At 53.1% G+C, this 18,021-nt stretch overlaps 2 protein-coding genes across 5 annotated transcripts in view; both read left to right on the forward strand.

Moving 5' to 3' along the window:
* The first annotated feature begins 124 nt into the window (after window positions 1-124).
* On the forward strand, window positions 125-5,242 carry PPP1R15B (protein phosphatase 1 regulatory subunit 15B). Of its 2 annotated transcripts, none has more exons than XM_009465688.2 (2): window positions 125-1,820; window positions 4,831-5,242. In XM_009465688.2, the coding sequence occupies exons 1-2, from the start codon at window positions 273-275 to the stop codon at window positions 5,041-5,043; spliced, it is 1,761 nt and encodes a 586-aa protein (XP_009463963.2). In that variant the 5' UTR covers window positions 125-272; the 3' UTR covers window positions 5,044-5,242. The 2 variants fall into 2 exon arrangements, with proteins under 2 accessions (XP_009463963.2, XP_087618195.1); XM_087762069.1 differs by lacking the exon at window positions 4,831-5,242 and adding an exon at window positions 2,312-2,455.
* Window positions 5,243-15,359: 10,117 nt separating this feature from the next.
* The window catches only part of PLEKHA6 (pleckstrin homology domain containing A6), a 53,117-nt gene continuing 50,455 nt past the window's right edge, over window positions 15,360-18,021 (forward strand). Inside the window, exons 1-3 of one of the 3 annotated variants that reach the window (XM_087762294.1) lie at window positions 15,360-15,677; window positions 16,061-16,137; window positions 16,775-16,832. In XM_087762294.1, the coding sequence (XP_087618420.1) occupies window positions 15,595-15,677; window positions 16,061-16,137; window positions 16,775-16,832 (218 nt within the window). In that variant the 5' untranslated portion in view covers window positions 15,360-15,594. The remainder of the gene's footprint in view (window positions 15,678-16,060; window positions 16,138-16,774; window positions 16,833-18,021) is intronic. The other 2 variants (XM_087762295.1, XM_087762293.1) reach the window with 2 other exon arrangements.

Genomic DNA, 18,021 nt, shown 5'->3' on the forward strand with positions numbered 1-18,021 from the left:
GGCGGCGGAGCGCCGTGACGCTGCGGAGGCGGGCAGGCGTCTGCGCGCCGGGCGGGCCCCGCCCCCGGGCGGTGGCGGCGGGAGGGCTGAGGCGCTGCGCTCGCCCCCGCGCCGCCATTTTGTGTCGCCGCCCGCAGCAGGATGGAGCCGAGTACCCGAGGGAAGCCGCCCGCCGTCGCCCGCCGCCCCGCAGCCCCTCGACGGAGCGCCGCTCCGCAAGCCCGACCGCAACGCTGGGAACGCTGAGGAGCCTCCTCTGCCCGCCGCCGCTCATGGAGCCGAGCGGTCGGGAAGGCCCCGGCCTGGGGCGGGCCCGGCTGGGCTTCGCCGCGACCTGGCCTAAGCTGGCCGGGCCCAGCGCGGCCCCCGCCGGCGCCTCGCCCCAGGCGAGCCCGCCCTTCTCTTGGCTGCGGCTGATGTCGCAGCTCCTCTCCCCGCTGCCCGCTTTGCTGCAGCGGCTGCTGCCCGGCCCCGCGCTGAGCGGTGCCCTCTGCCCCGCCGCCGGGCAGCCGCCCGCCAAGGGCCCCCCGCCGCCGCTGCTGCTGCTGTCGGAGCCGGCCGCCTCGTTGGACTGGGCCGAGGAGACGCTGCCCAGGCCGGAGGAGCCCCTGGAGAAGGGGCGAGAAGGTGGCGCGGAGCCCCCGGCCGGCCTCTGGGGAAGCGGGCTGGTGCGGAGCCTGGTACCGCATGTGGACTTCTACGTGCTGGGCCCGGAGCAGGGCCAGGCCTGCTGCTCCGGCCAGAGCCATCTGCCCCAGCCCCTGCGAGCCGAGGTTCCCGCCGAGGCCTGGCGAGGCTGCCCCGCCCGGGGCGGTTTGCCGGAGGCTGAGTTCCTCCGCAGCAAGCGCTTGGCCTTTCTCCAGCGGTGGCATTTGGCGAGCAGTGGCCTGGCCGTGCCAGACCCGGACCACGGCTATCACAGCCTGGAGGAGGAGCAGCAGCAGCACAAGGGTGTTTGTCAAGAAGAGGTAGGGCGACGGCGGGAGCAGCGGGGCGATGCCGGGGAGCTGAAGCGGCCCGAGGAGGCGAGCGACGCGGGGAGACAACCTGGAGGTGATCCCTTGGAGCAGGAGGAGATAAGGGGCTCAGCGGAGAAGGGGGCGCCTGAGGGGGAAGCCTTGACCGAGGAGGCCGATGAGGACTCTGAAACAGAGCAAAACCTTCCAGTTTCGACCAGACCCGCCTGCGCGAATAAATTAATAGACTATATCATAGGGGGAGCTTCCAGTGGGGAGGAGAGTGCAGATGACGAGGAAGACTGGGATGATGACGATGATGGGTTTGACAGCGAAGGGTCCCCCTCTGATTCAGACACTGGTAGCCAGGACGGGGAGAGGCTTCATCTCTGGAATTCCTTCTACAGTTTGGATCCGTACAACCCTCAGAACTTCACAGCCACCATTCAGACATCTTCCAGCGATCCGGGAAAGGATATGTTGGATGGGGAGGAGGAGGAAGAGGAGGAGGAAGATTCCTCGTGGGCAGAGGAGTCTTCAGGCTCTCCTCCGCCTAGTTCTGAAGAGGAGGACGAGTGGGACTGTAGCAGTGTGGATGAGGAAGAAAACTTGAAACTTTGGAACTCCTTCTGTACCTCAGATGATCCATATAATCCTTTAAACTTCAAGGCAGCCTTTCAAACAGCAGAGAAAAAAGGGACGCCTGGTTTAAAAGGAGCCGAGAGGCCGAGTTTGGTCGCTTCTGAGCGCAGTCACTTAACTGTCTGTCGGGTGCAGTTGGAAAAACATAACTGTGGGGTCACTGACTTTGTGCAGCACGACGTTCTTTCTGGTGAGAAATGTAGAAGTACCAAGCGGAAAAAGGTATATACTTCGGTTATGTTTTTGTGTTTTGGGGATGCTTAAACAAACAAACAACAACAAAAAAACCGCAAACAACAAACCCGCCTTGCGCCAAGTGGTATGTGAGTGGGTGAGGTCACTTGTGCCAGGATTCCAGCCACGGCGGTAGGCAGATCGTGCCCTCGTGAGCTTATGCTCTAATTATTTGACTGAAATGTGTGCCTCATCCTTTGCACGTGATGGTAGATTTCATAATTCAGTGGCACGGGGCAGATAATGTCTTTAAATTTCTTTTCTAGACTTGAAGTTAGATTTTCCTTTGAAGATGTAGTTTTCGTTCCATATTTGCATTGTGACGTAGTTCTTGTCATCAGGGAAACACATGAGAACTGTGACTTAACTTTTTCCTCTGGAAAATACCCGTTTCTGTTACGAATAGTGTTGATGAAGTGTTTTAGGACCTTTGCGTGCACATAGTGTAATCGAGACTTAAAGCGTTGTAAATATTTTAGGACTTGTGAGAAGCCTGCTTGAGTTACAGACGTCTTTTGGAGTACGAAGAACTCTTCTGCTGTGGGTTAACATGCTCCAGTAAGCCACTGAAGGCTCAACAGAGAGTATAGCGATACTCCCATTTAAAAGACTATTACAATTCAGCAGTCGTTTATTAAAAGTATGTAATCTGGAACTGGGCTTTTGAGCACAAACTGGAAGTGTAATGTGTTTATGAGGAATTAGTGCGTTAAAAAACTTTTTATACATGTGCTAGGATTCAGGTAAATAGTAATAAACAAATTCATCTTCTCATGAGTTTTATGACGGTACACGTGTACAGGATGGCTTTTCAGGCATAGTCTGAGTCTTGCCTGATACCTCAAACATTTGTGTGAGTTGTGACACCAAGTCCCAGGGTAATAGGGTGGTGTAACAAGTTATCAAAATAGAAAAGTTGCATAATGCTTGCTTTAGCCTTCTTGCAGCGAGAGACTTGTTTGCTTTTTTAATCGAAAGCTTGACTTGGAGGTAACATTGTACCTGTTTTTGCTAGGGCAAGTGGCCTTTAATGGCTCACAGAGGATAAACCATTATGTTTTAATCTAAATGGAAAATAAACAGTTTCTGCAAGGGGTCCTTTGTAACTGACCGCATCTGTCCGACATGCTCTGGTGAGCCCTGCTGTAAGTTCATACTGCTGTCACCTAAAATCTTGCTGCGTGTCAGGGATATAGACTTAACGGTAGTCATTTCTTGACTAATGTGTTGTGTGACTCTGTGTAATCTATTGACGTGGTGAAAGAACGATGATCTAGACGCAATATTTAGCACGGTGTTACAAAATGCAGTAATTGTGCCCAAGGGTGGCTTGGACTGATGTAAAAAGGATGTAAGGTAGGAACTCACAAAGGGGTAGGCTGATGTAACAGCTCCGTGTGCTGGAAAGCAGATCCTTAATTAGGCCTGTCTGCAAAACAGCAGAGATTGCCCAGCAGTGACCGAGCTGTTCCCGGGACATCTTCAAGTCATTCATCCTGCTGAAGGCTATTTCCTACCTGGCATCCTGCAATCAAAGAGCAGCAATATTCACGTTTGTAAAGTCATAAAACCTGGGCACGTTTTGTTTCACTTACGAGTTAGCAATGCATTGACACTGCCCGAGGACCTGTGGGGTCTGATGCCCCTGCTTTCACAGGCAACTCGGCAATAATTTGGGATTGCTGCGCTAGAATTAGATGACTTCTGGAGGTTGCTTTCAGGCGGTCTCTTGTGGCTCTGTATCCTCAACTGCTGATTATTCCTGTAGGTCACCTCTTCCATAACTTATCTTCATGTCTTCTGTGAAGGCTGGAAGATGGCTCTACCACAAAATGCAATCTCACTCTACGCTCCTTGTTGTGTTAGCATGAACTGGGTGTGAAACTAGAGTTCTATGTTAATAAAACGTAGGAATGCAGGAGGAAGTTTTTTGTACCTCCCCACGTTTTGTCCTGACCTTCCCGAAGTAGCTGTCTTGCAGCAAATCCAGTGGAGTCGTCTGTAACGACAGTGTTCGGCTTGTCTTCGAGAATTGGTCCTAGTCTGAGAGCTGACGGGTGCTGACAGTTAGTTTGTCCTGCAGTTTTGTGCCTTTTGTGTAGCTAAATTAAAAGCAATACACAATTCAGTAGGAGCCTTAAATAGTCTGGCTTTTTCTGGCTCTTTCGCTTGATAACAGAAAGATTTAAATCCTTAGTATAGTAATAGTCTAAATACTGTCAAGTTTAGATCTGAGCCTATAAGTTTCTTTCTTTTCTTAAAATAGCTTAATAGTTCTTAAAAATAGCAAAGCGTGAAAGTTTTCGTATGTATTTTAAAGTGCCGTGACTGTGACTTTCGTTGCATGACTTAAATACACTGGAATTTGATACCGGCTCTAAATAGATGGGTTTGTTCCGTTCCCGTAGTGATGAGTGTTGCTTCCTTATATGTAGCGTAGTGTGATTTTTTTTTTTTCTTGGTGCTGAAGTACAAGCTGACTCACATGATTACTTACTCTACAGAACAATGATTCTTCCCTATTTTTTATTATGTAAGCTTCAGTAATCGGAGATGTTGGCTGGTAGCATATTTCTAGCCTTAAGTGAGTGTCCTGGCATGTCCTGCTGAGTAACCTGCTTGAACCGTATCCGTGTGAGGTTATAACCCGGTGCTGAGGTCAGGGGGGTGGAATTTCAGAGGGAACACGGTGTGATCTGCCGTCAGCCTAAAGAGGCCCCTTAGGCTGCGGTTCAGAAACTGCAGTAGTTTGAGAGTTACTTTTGGTAGAGGGAGAAGTCAGCAACTGGTTGCTTTTAAAGCTGAGGGGTGAAATATACTCTGGCCTAAGTAGTGCAGAGACCTGGCATGAGCTGGTAGTGTATCTGAGGATTTTTTCTATTTCTAGGCATTTAATAGCTTCTGTTTTTTTAAAAAAAATCATATGTGCAAATAGATATTAAGCTCCTTTTGCATGAGTGTTTGGCTAATGCCTTACTAAATGACTTGTCTTTTTCAGGTAACCTTCCTTGAAAAAGTTACTGAGTATTACATAAGCAGCGAGGAGGATCGTAAAGGACCCTGGGAAGAGCTTGCACGAGATGGATGCAGGTTCCAGAAACGTATCCAAGAAACAGAAGAAGCCATAGGGTACTGCTTCACAACAGAGCATAGACAAAGAGTATTTAATAGACTCCAAGAAACCTACTACAAGAGGATTGATCTCTTCTAGCACCTTAAAAGACCTGGTAGTTGTGCGACCCGAAGCACTCATGAACGTCAAAACAAGAAGTGGCAGCTGCACGTGCTATTTTGAAATGGGGAGCGAAATGGGATTTTTACACTTTTTTCCCAGTTCAATATTCAGCCAACAAATACACCTGTGTGTCCCATTTTGATATCCAGACAAAACCTTTTGAGTATCATCAAGGGTAAGGGTGGTATAATTGCATTCCTTTTAAGTAACACTTGAGAAACAGACTGCTTTAGGTTAAATCCATTCCAAAAATGCCTTGTCTGCCGTATGTTGAGAAGTGGTGACTATTAAGTTGGATTTTTGCACTTTGAAAAAGCAAAACCTATTTTGAAGGAAATATTTATGGGGCTCAGAACCTAGTTATTGCAGTTTTGATTTAAAGTTTCTAGAGGTACATGCTGTTTTCTTGTGGTTCTCCATTTTCTCTAACTTGTACAAAAGTCTCAAATTTCATTAGCTAATAACGTTAACTTTACTGTGCAAAGCAGATCGTTTATTCCTTCCTTTTAAGATCCCAGTTTTGCATGTAATCTATGTTTGAGTGCTGATGTAACGCTTTGATGTCTTAATATTTCAGTCTAGCACACTGGGGGATTCAGGGGAACTCTGGTGCACTACAAACCCTTTGGTTTGTCTTTATTTAAATAATACCTTTACCCAGTACTGTTCCGAAGGGTGTTGGCTGCTTGTGCACCAAACCTCCTTGCTTTCAGGGCAATAAAAGGCCTCATCCTGATCAATAATTAAAGCTTCAAGGTATGTATCAAGGCTGTGGCTGATAGTTTGAATTTAGGTAGCCACGCAAAGGGAACTAAGCCCTAGTTCTTTAGTCAATCTTAGAGTTACTTTGCCATAATTGATTCTGCTTTCCGAAGATGGATTGAAGTGGAGAATTCTTCGTATTTCTTGTATCCAATATGCTTGTTCTGGTAATTGTAAGGAGAATTATCTTTGACTTACTGAAATTCAAGGCTACAAATCGCTGTGTTCTTTACCAAAAGCCAGTATTAATACCTCTCTGCGTCTGCACTTTCGTTCATCTGGTACCAAAATAACATTTCACGTTTGGGGTCTGAAAGTTGAGGTCCTCGGTGGAAGGAAGACACTCCTTATTTATGTTCCTAACTTAAAATGTTTAATTGTTGTTTCAGTAAAAATAAAAAGCAGCACCATTTGGATATGTGTTTGGACCTGAAGGATGTTGTGTGGCCGTTACCCGAGCAGGTATGGGGTCATGCAATGGAATAAATAGCAAATGTCAAAGAATTCATATCTGTTTGCACGAAGTTGCACGAATAAAATATTTGCTCCTTGGTTCGTTCGGCTGATAGATTTGCTTCCCTTTTTTAAGGGAGAAACCTAAAAACACTTCAGATTTGTCAGCTCATTAACGACTTCCATTTTTAGTGTGAAAGAAAATTACAGATACAGAAGAGCTTCACAGAGCTTTACTGAATTTTCTACTTTGTCGTGCCATCTTTTTGGCCATTACTTTTAATTGTCAAAAATTTCAGAGTTTTTGGGTTTATACTTTATTCTTATTGCATGAAGTGTGTTCCTTGAATTTAAAAGTTACCTTTCTCTGCTACAAGTTGGAAGTGCTACAGTTAGGAAATTCAGAGGGTTAACTGTGAACTACAGTAGAGTTGTCGTGTAAACTTAAAATACAGAGGAAACTCCAGCAGCCCTACAGACTGGCTTCTTGGAAGCAATGCAGCAATGTTATTTTTCATCCCCTGGCATAAAAAAAAATTGGCTTCTCCTTTCCTACAAAAGATAATTTTAGTTGCGAAATAGTAATTCTAATCATGCCCTCAAATCCTGTGAAATAACTTTTAATTTTCAGGAGTTCATTTTCCTGTATCGTATTTGATCCCGGGTGTTCTGCTTTTTGGTTTAGGAAAAAGCTTGCAGGATGATAAATGTAGAATTGCAATACAAAATTTGTTGACTTACGGTCCAAGTGTGACTAATAAGTAAAAATGCTGTTTGTTGCTCGTGGTAAAATATACTATAGTGATTTTTCCATGACTCTCCTAGTTTCTTCGATTTTGGAGAACTCGTTGGTGCTTCTGTTACTCTGGACAACTCACTTGGTTTACTGGTGCTTGTAAGAAGCTTTAGAGTGGTGTGAATTAACACCTGCAAATACCGATCCGCTGTTTGCAGAGGCTTGGAAAAGGCTACAGCTGGAAATGAACGGAATTGACAAATTGGATGTAAACTAGATTAAAAACGGCTACTTCCAAAGTGCTTCTAACGTTGGAGAAATGATTTTTTTCCAACCTGCAGTGCATCAAGCGCTCTGTTGTAACACTGCTGATTCTCACTGAAACATACCCGCTTGGGGAAGCGTCTCCCCCTCCCAAACCTCACGTTTTTGAAGTATCCCGTGTAAGGTGATAGGAAATTAACACTAAATTCGTCACCGTAACCATCACCTGAAAGGCAAGCTAACCTTGGTTGTCACCGTTTTCCCTGTAACGTATCTTAAAATGCTCATACAAGGTGTGTACATGTCTAAGTGCTTTGAGTGAGAAGTAAAATAACACTTGTTGAACTTTAAATCAAAACTGTAATTATCAGATTTTATTTTTGTATAATTTAGAGAAAGTTAGAAAACCTTCAACATTGGCTTTATACAGATTTTAATTGATTTGTGTCGAGTTTGTTGGGTTTTTATATCTAAAGTTATATTTCTGTACATAATAAAACTATTCAGAACTAATCTGTGAATTGTAATAAAGATATTTGCAAGATAATGCCAAACTGTTTTCTTTGGAAGAACTTACAGGAGACATCAGGTAACTGCGAAAGCACGATTCGTGCCCGTGTGCTTAGCTTTATGAGAATATTGAGTGGGCTTTATCACGTTTGGTGTTTCGGAGGAGGTTTTGGTAATTTAGAAGCAGGTGCTCTCCGCTGAATTTCCTTCTGAACGGGTAACTGTGATGGTAAGGGCTCCTTGTACCGGTGAAGCTTTTAAGCTAAAATACAGCGTGCAAGTGCAGTTACTTGAATACAAGTGAGGGGCTGGCTTGGTGTGAGCAGGGATGTTAACGTTTTGTTGCCCTAACTGAAGCATTGAGAGTTGGTTTTAGTTTGCTGACTGGTTTGCGTAACTTTACATTGGAACACTGCACGGTTTTGAAGGTATTTCACGTTTTTTTTGAAGTATTTTCAGGCTTTGCACTGGAACAAATTTGAGGCGTCACCTTGTGAGTAGCAGTGACTCGAAGGTTCCAGACATCGGATCTTTCTCCGATTCCCTCCCTTCCTTCTTCCCCCAGCGTTACATGCTGAGCGTGACGCCATACGGCATGGGATAGCCCTGTGGCCAGTCGGGCTCGGCTGTCCCAGCCTCTTGCGGCCCCCAGCCTGCTCGCTGCTGGGGTGGGTGAGGAGCAGAAAAGGCCTTGGCTCTGTGTCAGCCCTGCTCAGCAGGAACTGCAGCATCCCCGTGTCCTCAGCACCCTTTCCAGCACAAAGCCAAATCAGAGCCCCACGCTGGCTACTGTGAAGAAAATGAACTATCCCAGCCAACAGCAGCACAAAGGCAGGGAGTTACTTGTGCCCGTGTTCCTTTCAATGAATTGGAGTAAAATGTTTGGTACGGAGCTCAGGAGCCACGAGAGGTGGCAACGCCCAGTGGCGCTTAATCCTGCACGGCATCGTCCAGCGTAATTAAAAATAATTATTTTTTAAGTACTTTTTTTTTTTTTAATAACGAAGGATTCTTCTGTTGTGTAAAGCTGCATCTATCGCTCTGTTTTTCAGACTAGGGAATGCCGTGATTTTGGCACCCTTCCCCGAGGGCGAAGCCGGGAATGCCTTGCAGGAGCCGGGTGCTCTCCGGGGCGCTGTGCCCCTGGGCCGGGGCCGGTTGGGTCGGCGGCTCCTCGCTGGGCGGGAAGGAGGCGGCTGGAAGCGGGCGCAGACCCGGGCGGCAGCGAGACGGGGGCTTTGTATCTCGGCGTTACGGGGTGAAGGTGCCTGGGGTGGTCTGCAGGCACAAATCTGCTTTTTGGGGTTCCCAGGAGCGTACTGGGAAGTGAGGCTGGCCTGGCTGGGCGTGAGGATTTTGGCCTCCGCCAAAGCCCTGCTGACGAGCTGCTCCGGAGCAGCGATACTGGTGGTGAGTGTTACCGGTAGCTCCGCTCCGCGTGTGACGTGGTGCTGGCGTAGGAATCTCTGGAACGATTTCAAGGGCCGTGGGTTGGTCACACCTCTTCTAGAGCAACGTTCTGGGGGGAGAGCTTTCAAGTTCCTCGTCGTTTAGTTTATTCCTTAAAGAAAAATGCCGCTTAGAGCTCAGGACGGGGATGGTGCTATGTACTATTTGCTCCTGTCTTGCAGCACAGGCCGTGTTTCACCCTGTGCTTGCATCTTCTCAGGGCATCTCTAAGCCACCACTGAGCAGTGTTTGTGTCGGTAAGAGTGCAATGGGTTGAAAACTGCTGGATTAGGCAAGGAAAAACGTTGTCTGAACTTCCCACAACGCTCTGTTTGAAATAGTGAGCAAAGCCGAACACAGCGAACGTGATAATTATGAACCGCAGTGGTTTTTAAAAGTCCTCTTCACCTGTTCCGCTGGCTCTAAAAGCTGCCTTCAAAATGAGCATTGTCATCAGCGAGATGGCTTAAGGAAACGCAGTTTGTGTGCTCAACGAAAGCTGCTCTGTATCCGGCAGTGCATCCAGATGCCATCTGGAGTGTAGAAATCCCGCTGGGATTTCTTTATTCTATCAGCACCGAGGTCTGCAGTTGGAGTTTAGCTGACAATTTATCTGTCTCACAGTAGAATTGTTGCTCTGGTAGCTGCCTCTTCTCCATGGGACTTAAGAACTTGTTTGTCAGCAAAGCGCACGGGGAGTAAATAAGCTGCTATTTTTGTAGTCGCTACTGACTGCGGCCACTAAAATGCCATTTGCAAATTAATATTGCTGCGGAGCTGGTTTGGTCCCACAGAAGCAAGTTTCCTCTGAAACCGGCAGGCAGGAGAAGGCAGCGACGCAGTGAACCACGCCGTGATCGCGGTTCCGGGGAGAGCCCGCTGCCTTCCAGCCGCGCGGCCTCGGCCTGACGGGCTGTAACTCGGCTGTAAGCCAAGGTTCGTTTGCGGCGGCGGGGGGGAGATGCAGCCTGGTAAAAGCTGTCCGTTAGTCGTGAGGGTATAAAGCCTTAGAGCCCATTAGCGGGAGGCACCCGTCTGCCCCTCGCGGTAAGACTGCTAGCAATAAAACCCTGGCTGCTCCGTAGCCGCCCCGGCGGCAGGAGCACGTGGGATGTTCATTGCTTTCCTTGCCTGCCTGTTGTTTTCAGGCTGGCACGCGGCCTTTTGCTAGACACGTGAACTGTCTTCTCCATTCTTCCTCTTGCAATCACTAGGTGTCTTGCTTCCCGAAAAAAAAACCCAAATCCAACCAAAGCCCTGCCTGTAGAAACGCACGGTTTGGGGTACCCAGCTCCGGCAGGCTGGACTCGGAGCTTTGAAGCGGCTGGGGGAAAGGAGCTCTTTCTCAGCACTGTTTACTGGTTCCAGGGACAAACCTGGTTTGCACTAGCCCACCAGCTGTAAAACAAAGCTGCTGAAGATAGATTCCTGCTGTCTTTGTCACGGATACGGTCTGGACAGCTCTGGATGGTGCTATCTTAAGCTCAGTCTGAAAGCCTGTCTTTAGGGAAGATAGCTGCCACAAGGAAGAACTGATTCGTACAGAGCAGAGCAAAGAAAGGTCCTGCCGGGAAAACAGGGCTTTGACGCTCGATGGGTCTGTGGAGGTTTGTGTCATGGAAGCAGCGTGTTCAACATCGCTCTGGGGCCGCTCTTCCCACCCCGCTCCTGCACGGCACCCGGCGCGAGCCGCTCCTTGCCCCGTGGCAAGTGCCGGCTGGCCTCCTTCCCCCTCACCAGGCACCTCCTCAGGAACAGAAATCAGCTACCGCTGCAGCCCCTTTGCATGCAAAGAGCGGCCTGCGGCTGCCAGCAGCCGGGATCCGGTCCCAGGTCTCTCGCAGGGACTTTGTGCCGAGGAGAAACAAAGACCCAGTGGGAGCATTTGGATTCGGCACCTTCTCCCCTTCTCCTGCACCAGGCTTCTTGTTTTAGGCTTGCTGTTTCAGGTTGCCAGATCTGAGGTTAAGTGAGGCTTCTGGCGAAGGGGAAGCAGGAGCAGGTTAAAAAGATTTCACTTGTAGAGCTGGGGGGGATGTTAGGCTGGCACCCTTCCATGCCTCCTCCCGTGCCGGCTGCTGGGAGCTATGGTAACGAGGCGTACATGGGTTTGGAGTTCTGGGGTGGATGTGGGAGCGGGGGGGTTGCTGCGCCTGGTGGTAAATGTGTTACCCAGATTGGTGATAAAAGGCTGTTAAACATCTGCTTGCAATCTGGGTGTCTGGGCTCCAGCGTACCAGCCCGGTAGGATCCGCTGAGCTGCACCCCGCAGCGCTCCGACGGCGGCCTTCCCTGGCACCATCTATCAAATTACAAGCAGTTTACAACCAGACATAAAGAATATGGAGCAATTAGGCTTTTTGCTTAGCAACTCCCTCTCACTTGAGGTGATTACTGGTCCCCGTGCTCGAGCTGGGAAAGCCAAGAGGGAGCGGGGTGCTCCTGTCTGCCCCGGTATTGCAAAGCGCGGTGGTGCGATGGCCATCGCGTCCCCAGCCTGGCTCCCAGGTGGGGCCTTTGAGCAGCTGGCTGGGCTGCGTGTGGAGTAAGGGGAGGGAGGAGATAACAGCTTGAAGTTACGCGGGGCAGACCGCAGACCGTTGCATGTTAACAGGCAGGGAAGGGGCACAACGTGCATCTCGGGGTGCATCAGGTTGGGTCCGGTGGGAGCGCCCGGCCGACTCGCTCTGCCGCTGCATTGCTGGTCTTGTTTCTGGGGAAGCTTTTGTCCAGGAGATGGTGCCAGAACTGTACGGCAGCGCGGGACTCGCAGCCGAGAACGCTGCCGGGGCCACCCCAAGGCGCTCCTGGCGAGTGGGTCCCCGGCTGTCCCCCTGCAGAGCCCGCTCCCACCCACCCCTCCGCGGTGGCCCGATGCTCCGCCGCCTTGCTCTGGAGCCAGCATCAGGGCAGGACGGGCGAATGTGGGGCAAGGGCAATAACCACCCCTTTCTGTGCAGAGACGCCCGGTTTTGTGGCATTCCTGACGCCTGACCCACGAGGGCTCCGTGCAGGAAACCCTCCGCCTTCCTTCGCCTCTCTCGGCGGGGCAGGTCGCCCACGACGGGCTGGGAGCCGGGCGTCAGGCGGCCGGGGACCACAGCTCCGCCGCAGCGGTGCCTGTGTCACGCCGGTGCTCACCCGGCGCAGCCCTGTTCCGCGTGCTTTGCCTTTTGTTCTCCGTGTGGTCCCGGCGTGGCTCGAAGCGAAGGCTGGGCGCTGTGCGGGTGGAGGAGGAGGTGGCTGCCGGTGGCTGCTCCGTAGGGACCGTGGTGCCGGGCTGCTCCTGGCACGTCGGCAAGTGAAATCCTTCTGCCCAAACCAGCGTCTCACACACAAGGGTGACCTGGTGCTGCTGGAATTGCCAGTGGCCGTGCGTCTCCAGAGGATGGCTGATGTGCTGGGACTGGTTTTTGCTACAGCAAATACATCTGCTGAGCTGCTCCATCTCCTCCCTGTACCCGGTCCTGATGCAAATCCATTGCCCCACTGGTGGGCTTCTGCTCTCAGCATGGTCCCGTGGGAGGCCGGTGGCTTCCCTGTCCCCCCGTGTCCCCGCTAAAGGAAGGACACGGTGCACGGGGCAGAGGTGGCGGTGCCCGATGCTGTGGGAGCCTCCGTGGGACCGCCAGCAGAAACACTGAATACGGGTGGTTTTGCGAAGAAAACCTGGGTGTGTGCCTGCTTGCTGTCCCCTTCCTTCCTAACCTGGGTGGCTGCAAACGAGGAGCTTTTAAAAGGATTTTAAACTAAATGAAAACAAAAAGCTCTGCTGGTATTTCCCCTTTGAATTTCCATTGGATTAAGATATAACAAAATAGGGGAAAAAAATTCTCTTGTGGAAAGCAATAAAAGTTGATTCATGTACCTGGCAGGAGAGAGCCTGGAGCTGCTTGGGATTCTTGGCTGAAGGTCCTGCAAAGCCCTCCAACGACCTCGGCGTTATTTACCCCGGGGGCTGCCCCAGCTCCTTTGCCTTCCTGGTGCTGGCGTCTGGTGAGTCCGTCCCCCGCATTGCCAGGGACAAGCGAGGGGGACCTGAGGGCACGCGTGGTGAGGGAAGCGCATCCCTCCCTGGGAGGTACTAGGGAAGGAAGGAAATGTTTTAGGCTCAGCTGAGCTTATCTGGCGTGGACCCTGATCCCGCGTACCCTCGAGGTAGGTGTGAGAATAACGCTGCGGTAATGGTAACAGAGAGGTTTTGCCCTGGGCTGGAAGGTGAGAGCCATGCACAGGGGGCTCCGAACCCTGGGACTGCAGAGCGGCCTCGTTCGCTTCTGGTTCTCTTAAGGTTTCTGTTTCACGTCTGTATAAATAAATCGGCATCGGTTTCAAAAGCTCCGTCCTGAAAGCTGTACAATGGGGAGATCTCCGGAGGAGCCTCGGGAGCGGTGCCTGGAGCCGCTTGCAGAGCCGGGTCCCCAAAATGTTTGTGCTGAGGAGTAACAGCGTGCGCCAGCCATGCCCCAGGTTACAGCCCGCTCCCGGTAAAGAGAACCCCGGCTGCGGAGGCAGGGTGCCCCGGGGGACCCGTCGTCTCCAGGAGCGCCGTGGTTATCCCCGCAGTGCCTCCCCCAGCGCTGGAATAGGATTAGGGCAGCTTAGGAACAGACCTCTTGCCGCGTTTGACTTTATAAAACTATTTCTGCCTTGAGCCAGCGCATGCCACAAGCTATCTCTCGGCCAGGGCTGGCTGTGGGGATTCCCCCCCAAAAACCACGGCGGAAACAGTTTAACGTGGCAGCTTTGCCCACGGATGCCTATTTTAGGTGAGGGGTGGCATGTCCTGGCTCCCAGGTGGAGTTTCCCCGGGTTGAAGCACCACCACACCAAGCTGCTCGTGCACTGCCGAGGTTCAGCCACGAGCATTAAGCTCCGGCATTTCTTCGCTGGGGTTTGGCTCCGGCGTGCAGCCCCTGCGTGGCGGCGGAGGCCGAGCGGGGCAGGGGAAGCAGAGCTGCCTCCCTCGGGGTCATGCCCTGACCTCCCCAATCTCGGGGCGCATCGCAGCATCAAAGCCCCGGGAGTTCCCGTGGCCGTTAATCGGGCGGTGATTGATGTTTAGCTCTGCAGCTGGGTTCACAGATGGTAACGTGATAAGGGTGGCAATTCCCCAGCCTCCCCGGCGTGACCGTAACCTGACTGGGGCAGGCAGGCGCGGCGTAACGCTATCCCATCAGTCCGAACCCAGGCAAAAAAGCCCAATCTTTCAGAAAGCCAACGTACAACGTAACCCTGGGGAGCTGTGCTCCGAGCCCCCCCGGGGCTGCAAGCGTGGGGGTCTGAGCACGTCCTCGCCTGTGGGCTCCTCAGGCCACGTCCATGGCACTGGCAGGACATGAGCTTGGCCCATGGTTTGCAGCCAAGCATTTCTCCCACAAAATGGAGCTTCCCTGGGTGAACTGATGCCCAGGACCATGGCATCGCTCCGTGCTACGCCGGGGTCCCATCGGATGCTCTCCTGACGGACTCACTGGGACTAACCAGACGTGTTTCCCTACCCAGTGGTTCAAAGAACCATAGGAAGAGCCTCCCCGAGGCTTCGGGTGAACTGGTTTCCCCAAATCATGACAGAGAACTGCTCTGATGTGGGGACTGCACTGAAGCTCAGCAGGGCAAGCCCCTTCCTCCCCACTTCGGGGACCAGCTCCCTCCTTTCCACCTCTTGGGCCTCTCCTGAACCAGCATCTTTCTCCTTGTGCCATGAGAAGCTTTGCGAAGGCGCCGCTGAGACACGAGGGCAATTGCCTCCTTCACAGCCACCCAGCCCAGGTGCCTCCCAGACCCCACCTTTCCCCTTAAAAGACATTTAATTGACGGCTAAGAACAAGCAGAGAGAAAATACCCATTGGGCAGCTCGGAAAGCGCTGCAGATAATCATCAGGGTGCCCTACATACTGCCTCGGCTTGGCTGCGAGATCAGACGGGGAGAAGAATTTGACATTGTTTAAAATGAACAGGAGAGGGAAGTAACAACTCCATAATTACTCACCCCGAGTTAATTGACGGTAATTACACTGAGTAGGCAGCGGAGGAAGCTGTGACGGGCTAGCCCCGAAGAGTCATTTGGAGAGTCGTGCCGCAGCGCTGGGAGGATGCCCTCTGAACCCCGTCTCGCAGGCGGGGTGGCAGCCCGGCTCCGAGAGGGTTAAGCTGATGGGTTTGGTTGGGATTTTTTTTTTTTCCCTCCCTCCTTGGTTATTTGCAGCAAACAGAGTCGGGGTGGAAGGTCTGAGCTGAGCAAGTGTTTGCTCCTGGGGGGAGCGGGAGTTGTTTGGCACTTCCCGAGCCGGGCGCCATCCCTGCTCGCAGCGCGGGGCTGCTCTGCGCCCGAGCCCCCCGCCGCCGCCCCCATGGCGGATGACATCGACTGGCTGGACCTGCCGGGCAGGTGGACCTACGGCGTCTGCGGGGACGGGCGCGTCTTCTTCATCAAGTACGGTCCTGCCTGGCAGCTCGCACGGAGTGGGGGGCCGCCGCGGGGATGGGGTTCAAGCTGGGGTGTGGGGGGAGCTGGGTGCATGGCAGGGGGCTACGGGGGGTGGGGGGCTTAGTCTGGCAGGTGCGCCCTGCTGCAAGCCTCTGTGTCCGGCTGCTTTCCTATCACACGCGGTCATCTCTCCTTTCCCCCCACTTCTCTCCTTGGGGCTCACCGCTGTCCCAGCCTGATGGATGCTGTTCCCCTCTTTCCCTAAAGTCCCGTCCTTCCATTTCTTTGGCTAGAAAAGTCACCTGTGCTGCAAGGACCCTTCCCCGGTGGTGGGAAGGGGCTCCCCGGGCCCCACGGGTGCTGACAGCCCCACTCCTTGTCTTTTGCAGCGATGAGACCAAGTCCACGAGCTGGGTGCACCCCGGCACAGGCTACTCCATCCAGAGCGGGCACTTCTCCTGCGCCGGTAAGGGTCGGCTCCTGGGTCTCCGCGTTTGCTCTCTGCCCTCCCCGGACACTGACCAGCACCTGGAGGCGTGGAGTGAAATCCTCCAGAAATGCAATGGAGACCCTGAAAACTGAGCGAGCAGGAGCTGCCTTGCAGCTGGGGAGGGTCGGGGGACTTTGAATGATGCACGAGGCGATGCTGCATCTCTCGAGCATGGGGTTTCTGGCTGGAAAGGTGTTCTCGGGGGGCTTTTAAGAGTTCCCTTCCGCAGAGAGACTCCCTGCGGTGTCTGAGACCTGTCACTGATGGGGAGGGCACCCAAGCTGCTTTAAAAATGTGGTTTGAGCGTATGAGAGCCGACCACAGCAGGACACAGCACCCCACGAGCGTCGTGATCGTCCCACGGCTCCCTGCCCGTGCGCTCCTGCCCTTCTCCAGTGCTGCCTCCTGCGAGGGTGCTCTCCTCTGCAGTCGCCTCCTGGTGAAGTGGGGCCTCGGTGCAACACTGGGCATTGCTGACCATCCGGCAGCAGATCCTTCGGGCAAGCGCTCTGCTCTGGTGCAACACCGCAGCCTGCAGCAGGGCACTGGTGGGGAGGGCAGGGGCCGCGCAGGGCGAGGGAGGGTGACCGCTGCTTCTGCCCTGTCCTTCCAGGGCTGCCCCGAGGCTGGGAGGTGGACACCACACTGCACGGGGGCTTCTACTTCATCAAGTAAGTGAGCAGGGACCAGGGGGGAGAAGCTTCTGCCTCCTCCTCGCGAGTGCCATTGCATCCTCGGAGGATGCTGCTCCCTGGGCTCGTCTCTGCCCAGAGGCAGCTGCTACCAAAATCCTTGTGAGTGCAGCGTGAGCTGCTGTCCTCCAGCCTCGTGGAGGACCAGGGCAGGAAAGATGCAGTGTGGGAGGCTTTGGAGCGCAGCAGTTGCTAGAGGATGGGGCTGGGGTCTGTGCTGCTGGTGAGTGTTGGGCTTGGGCGGGCGGCTGGGTGCCCACGGCCCCGCTGTGGCTCATCCCACACTGCTGCGGACGTGGCTGTGGTGGTCCCGTGGTCCCAGCAGCTGAACAAACCCAGAGCTGCCGCTGGCGAGGGAGAAAGCAGCATGTTGGGTTTGGTAGACATGTGCGGGGCCATGTCTCAGAGCCTGCTTGGATGCTGCGGTGAGCGAGCCCTGCGTACTCGGGCACGGCGAGCTTTAGCAGGGGGCTAAAGCCTGTGCCAGCACAGCACAGCGAGGCCGGGCTGGAGCTACCTGTCCCTGCGTGGCCGTGGTGATCCCTGTTAGCAGTGACCAGACTCAGCTCTGGGCTATATCCTGCATCTGGATCCTGCAAACGGCGCTGCTGGGACAGGCGAATCTCACCAGGGAGCTCCTGTGCCAAGTTACCATTTCAGATGCAAATGTCTCTTCTGCAGGCTCTGGGAGCTCTGGGGTGGCATGGGTGAGCCAGCCAGCCCCCCGCCCTGCGTCATCCCTCGGGAAAAGTCCCCTGGAGCCCAGCAGGGACTTTCTCCAGGGCCCTGCAGCACCCAGCCCTTGTGGGAGGACGCTCAGTGGTGCAAAGGGTCCCCGGGGCAGGCACTTCCCGGGGCATGCAGTGCAGAGCTGGCTGTGCGCTCTGGGGTGAATGCAGCAGGAGCGTAACTTGGTGAGGATCTGGCCCAAGGTGTTGCTCCGAGAGCCTCGGTTCATCCCAGCGGCTTGTTTCCCATCGCCTCGTGCCCCCTCCCTGCCTCCAGTCCAGGAACCGGGACCCTGGCGGGGTGATGTTGGTGTCTAGACAGGCTGAGCTGCAGGCTGCCGCCGCCGCCTCACCTCGCCTCGCGTGGGGCTCCAGGTCCTGCTGGGTGAGGGTGTTTCAGACATGATCTTTGAGCCCGTCCCTATCTGGCACGCACACAG

The sequence above is a fragment of the Nipponia nippon genome, unplaced genomic scaffold (genome assembly GCF_047370975.1).
Source record: "Nipponia nippon isolate SJK-2023a ecotype South Korea unplaced genomic scaffold, ASM4737097v1 scaffold_25, whole genome shotgun sequence".
In the NCBI taxonomy this organism is placed as follows: Eukaryota; Metazoa; Chordata; class Aves; order Pelecaniformes; family Threskiornithidae; genus Nipponia; species Nipponia nippon.

What these genes read in the sequence shown, in the direction of transcription:
- PPP1R15B (XM_009465688.2), top strand. Translation starts at nt 273, where the DNA reads ATGGAGCCGAGCGGTCGGGAAGGCCCCGGCCTGGGGCGGGCCCGGCTG. An exon ending in GAAGTACCAAGCGGAAAAAG is followed by an intron (nt 1,821 to 4,830) that starts GTATATACTTCG and finishes TGTCTTTTTCAG; the next exon opens with GTAACCTTCCTTGAAAAAGT.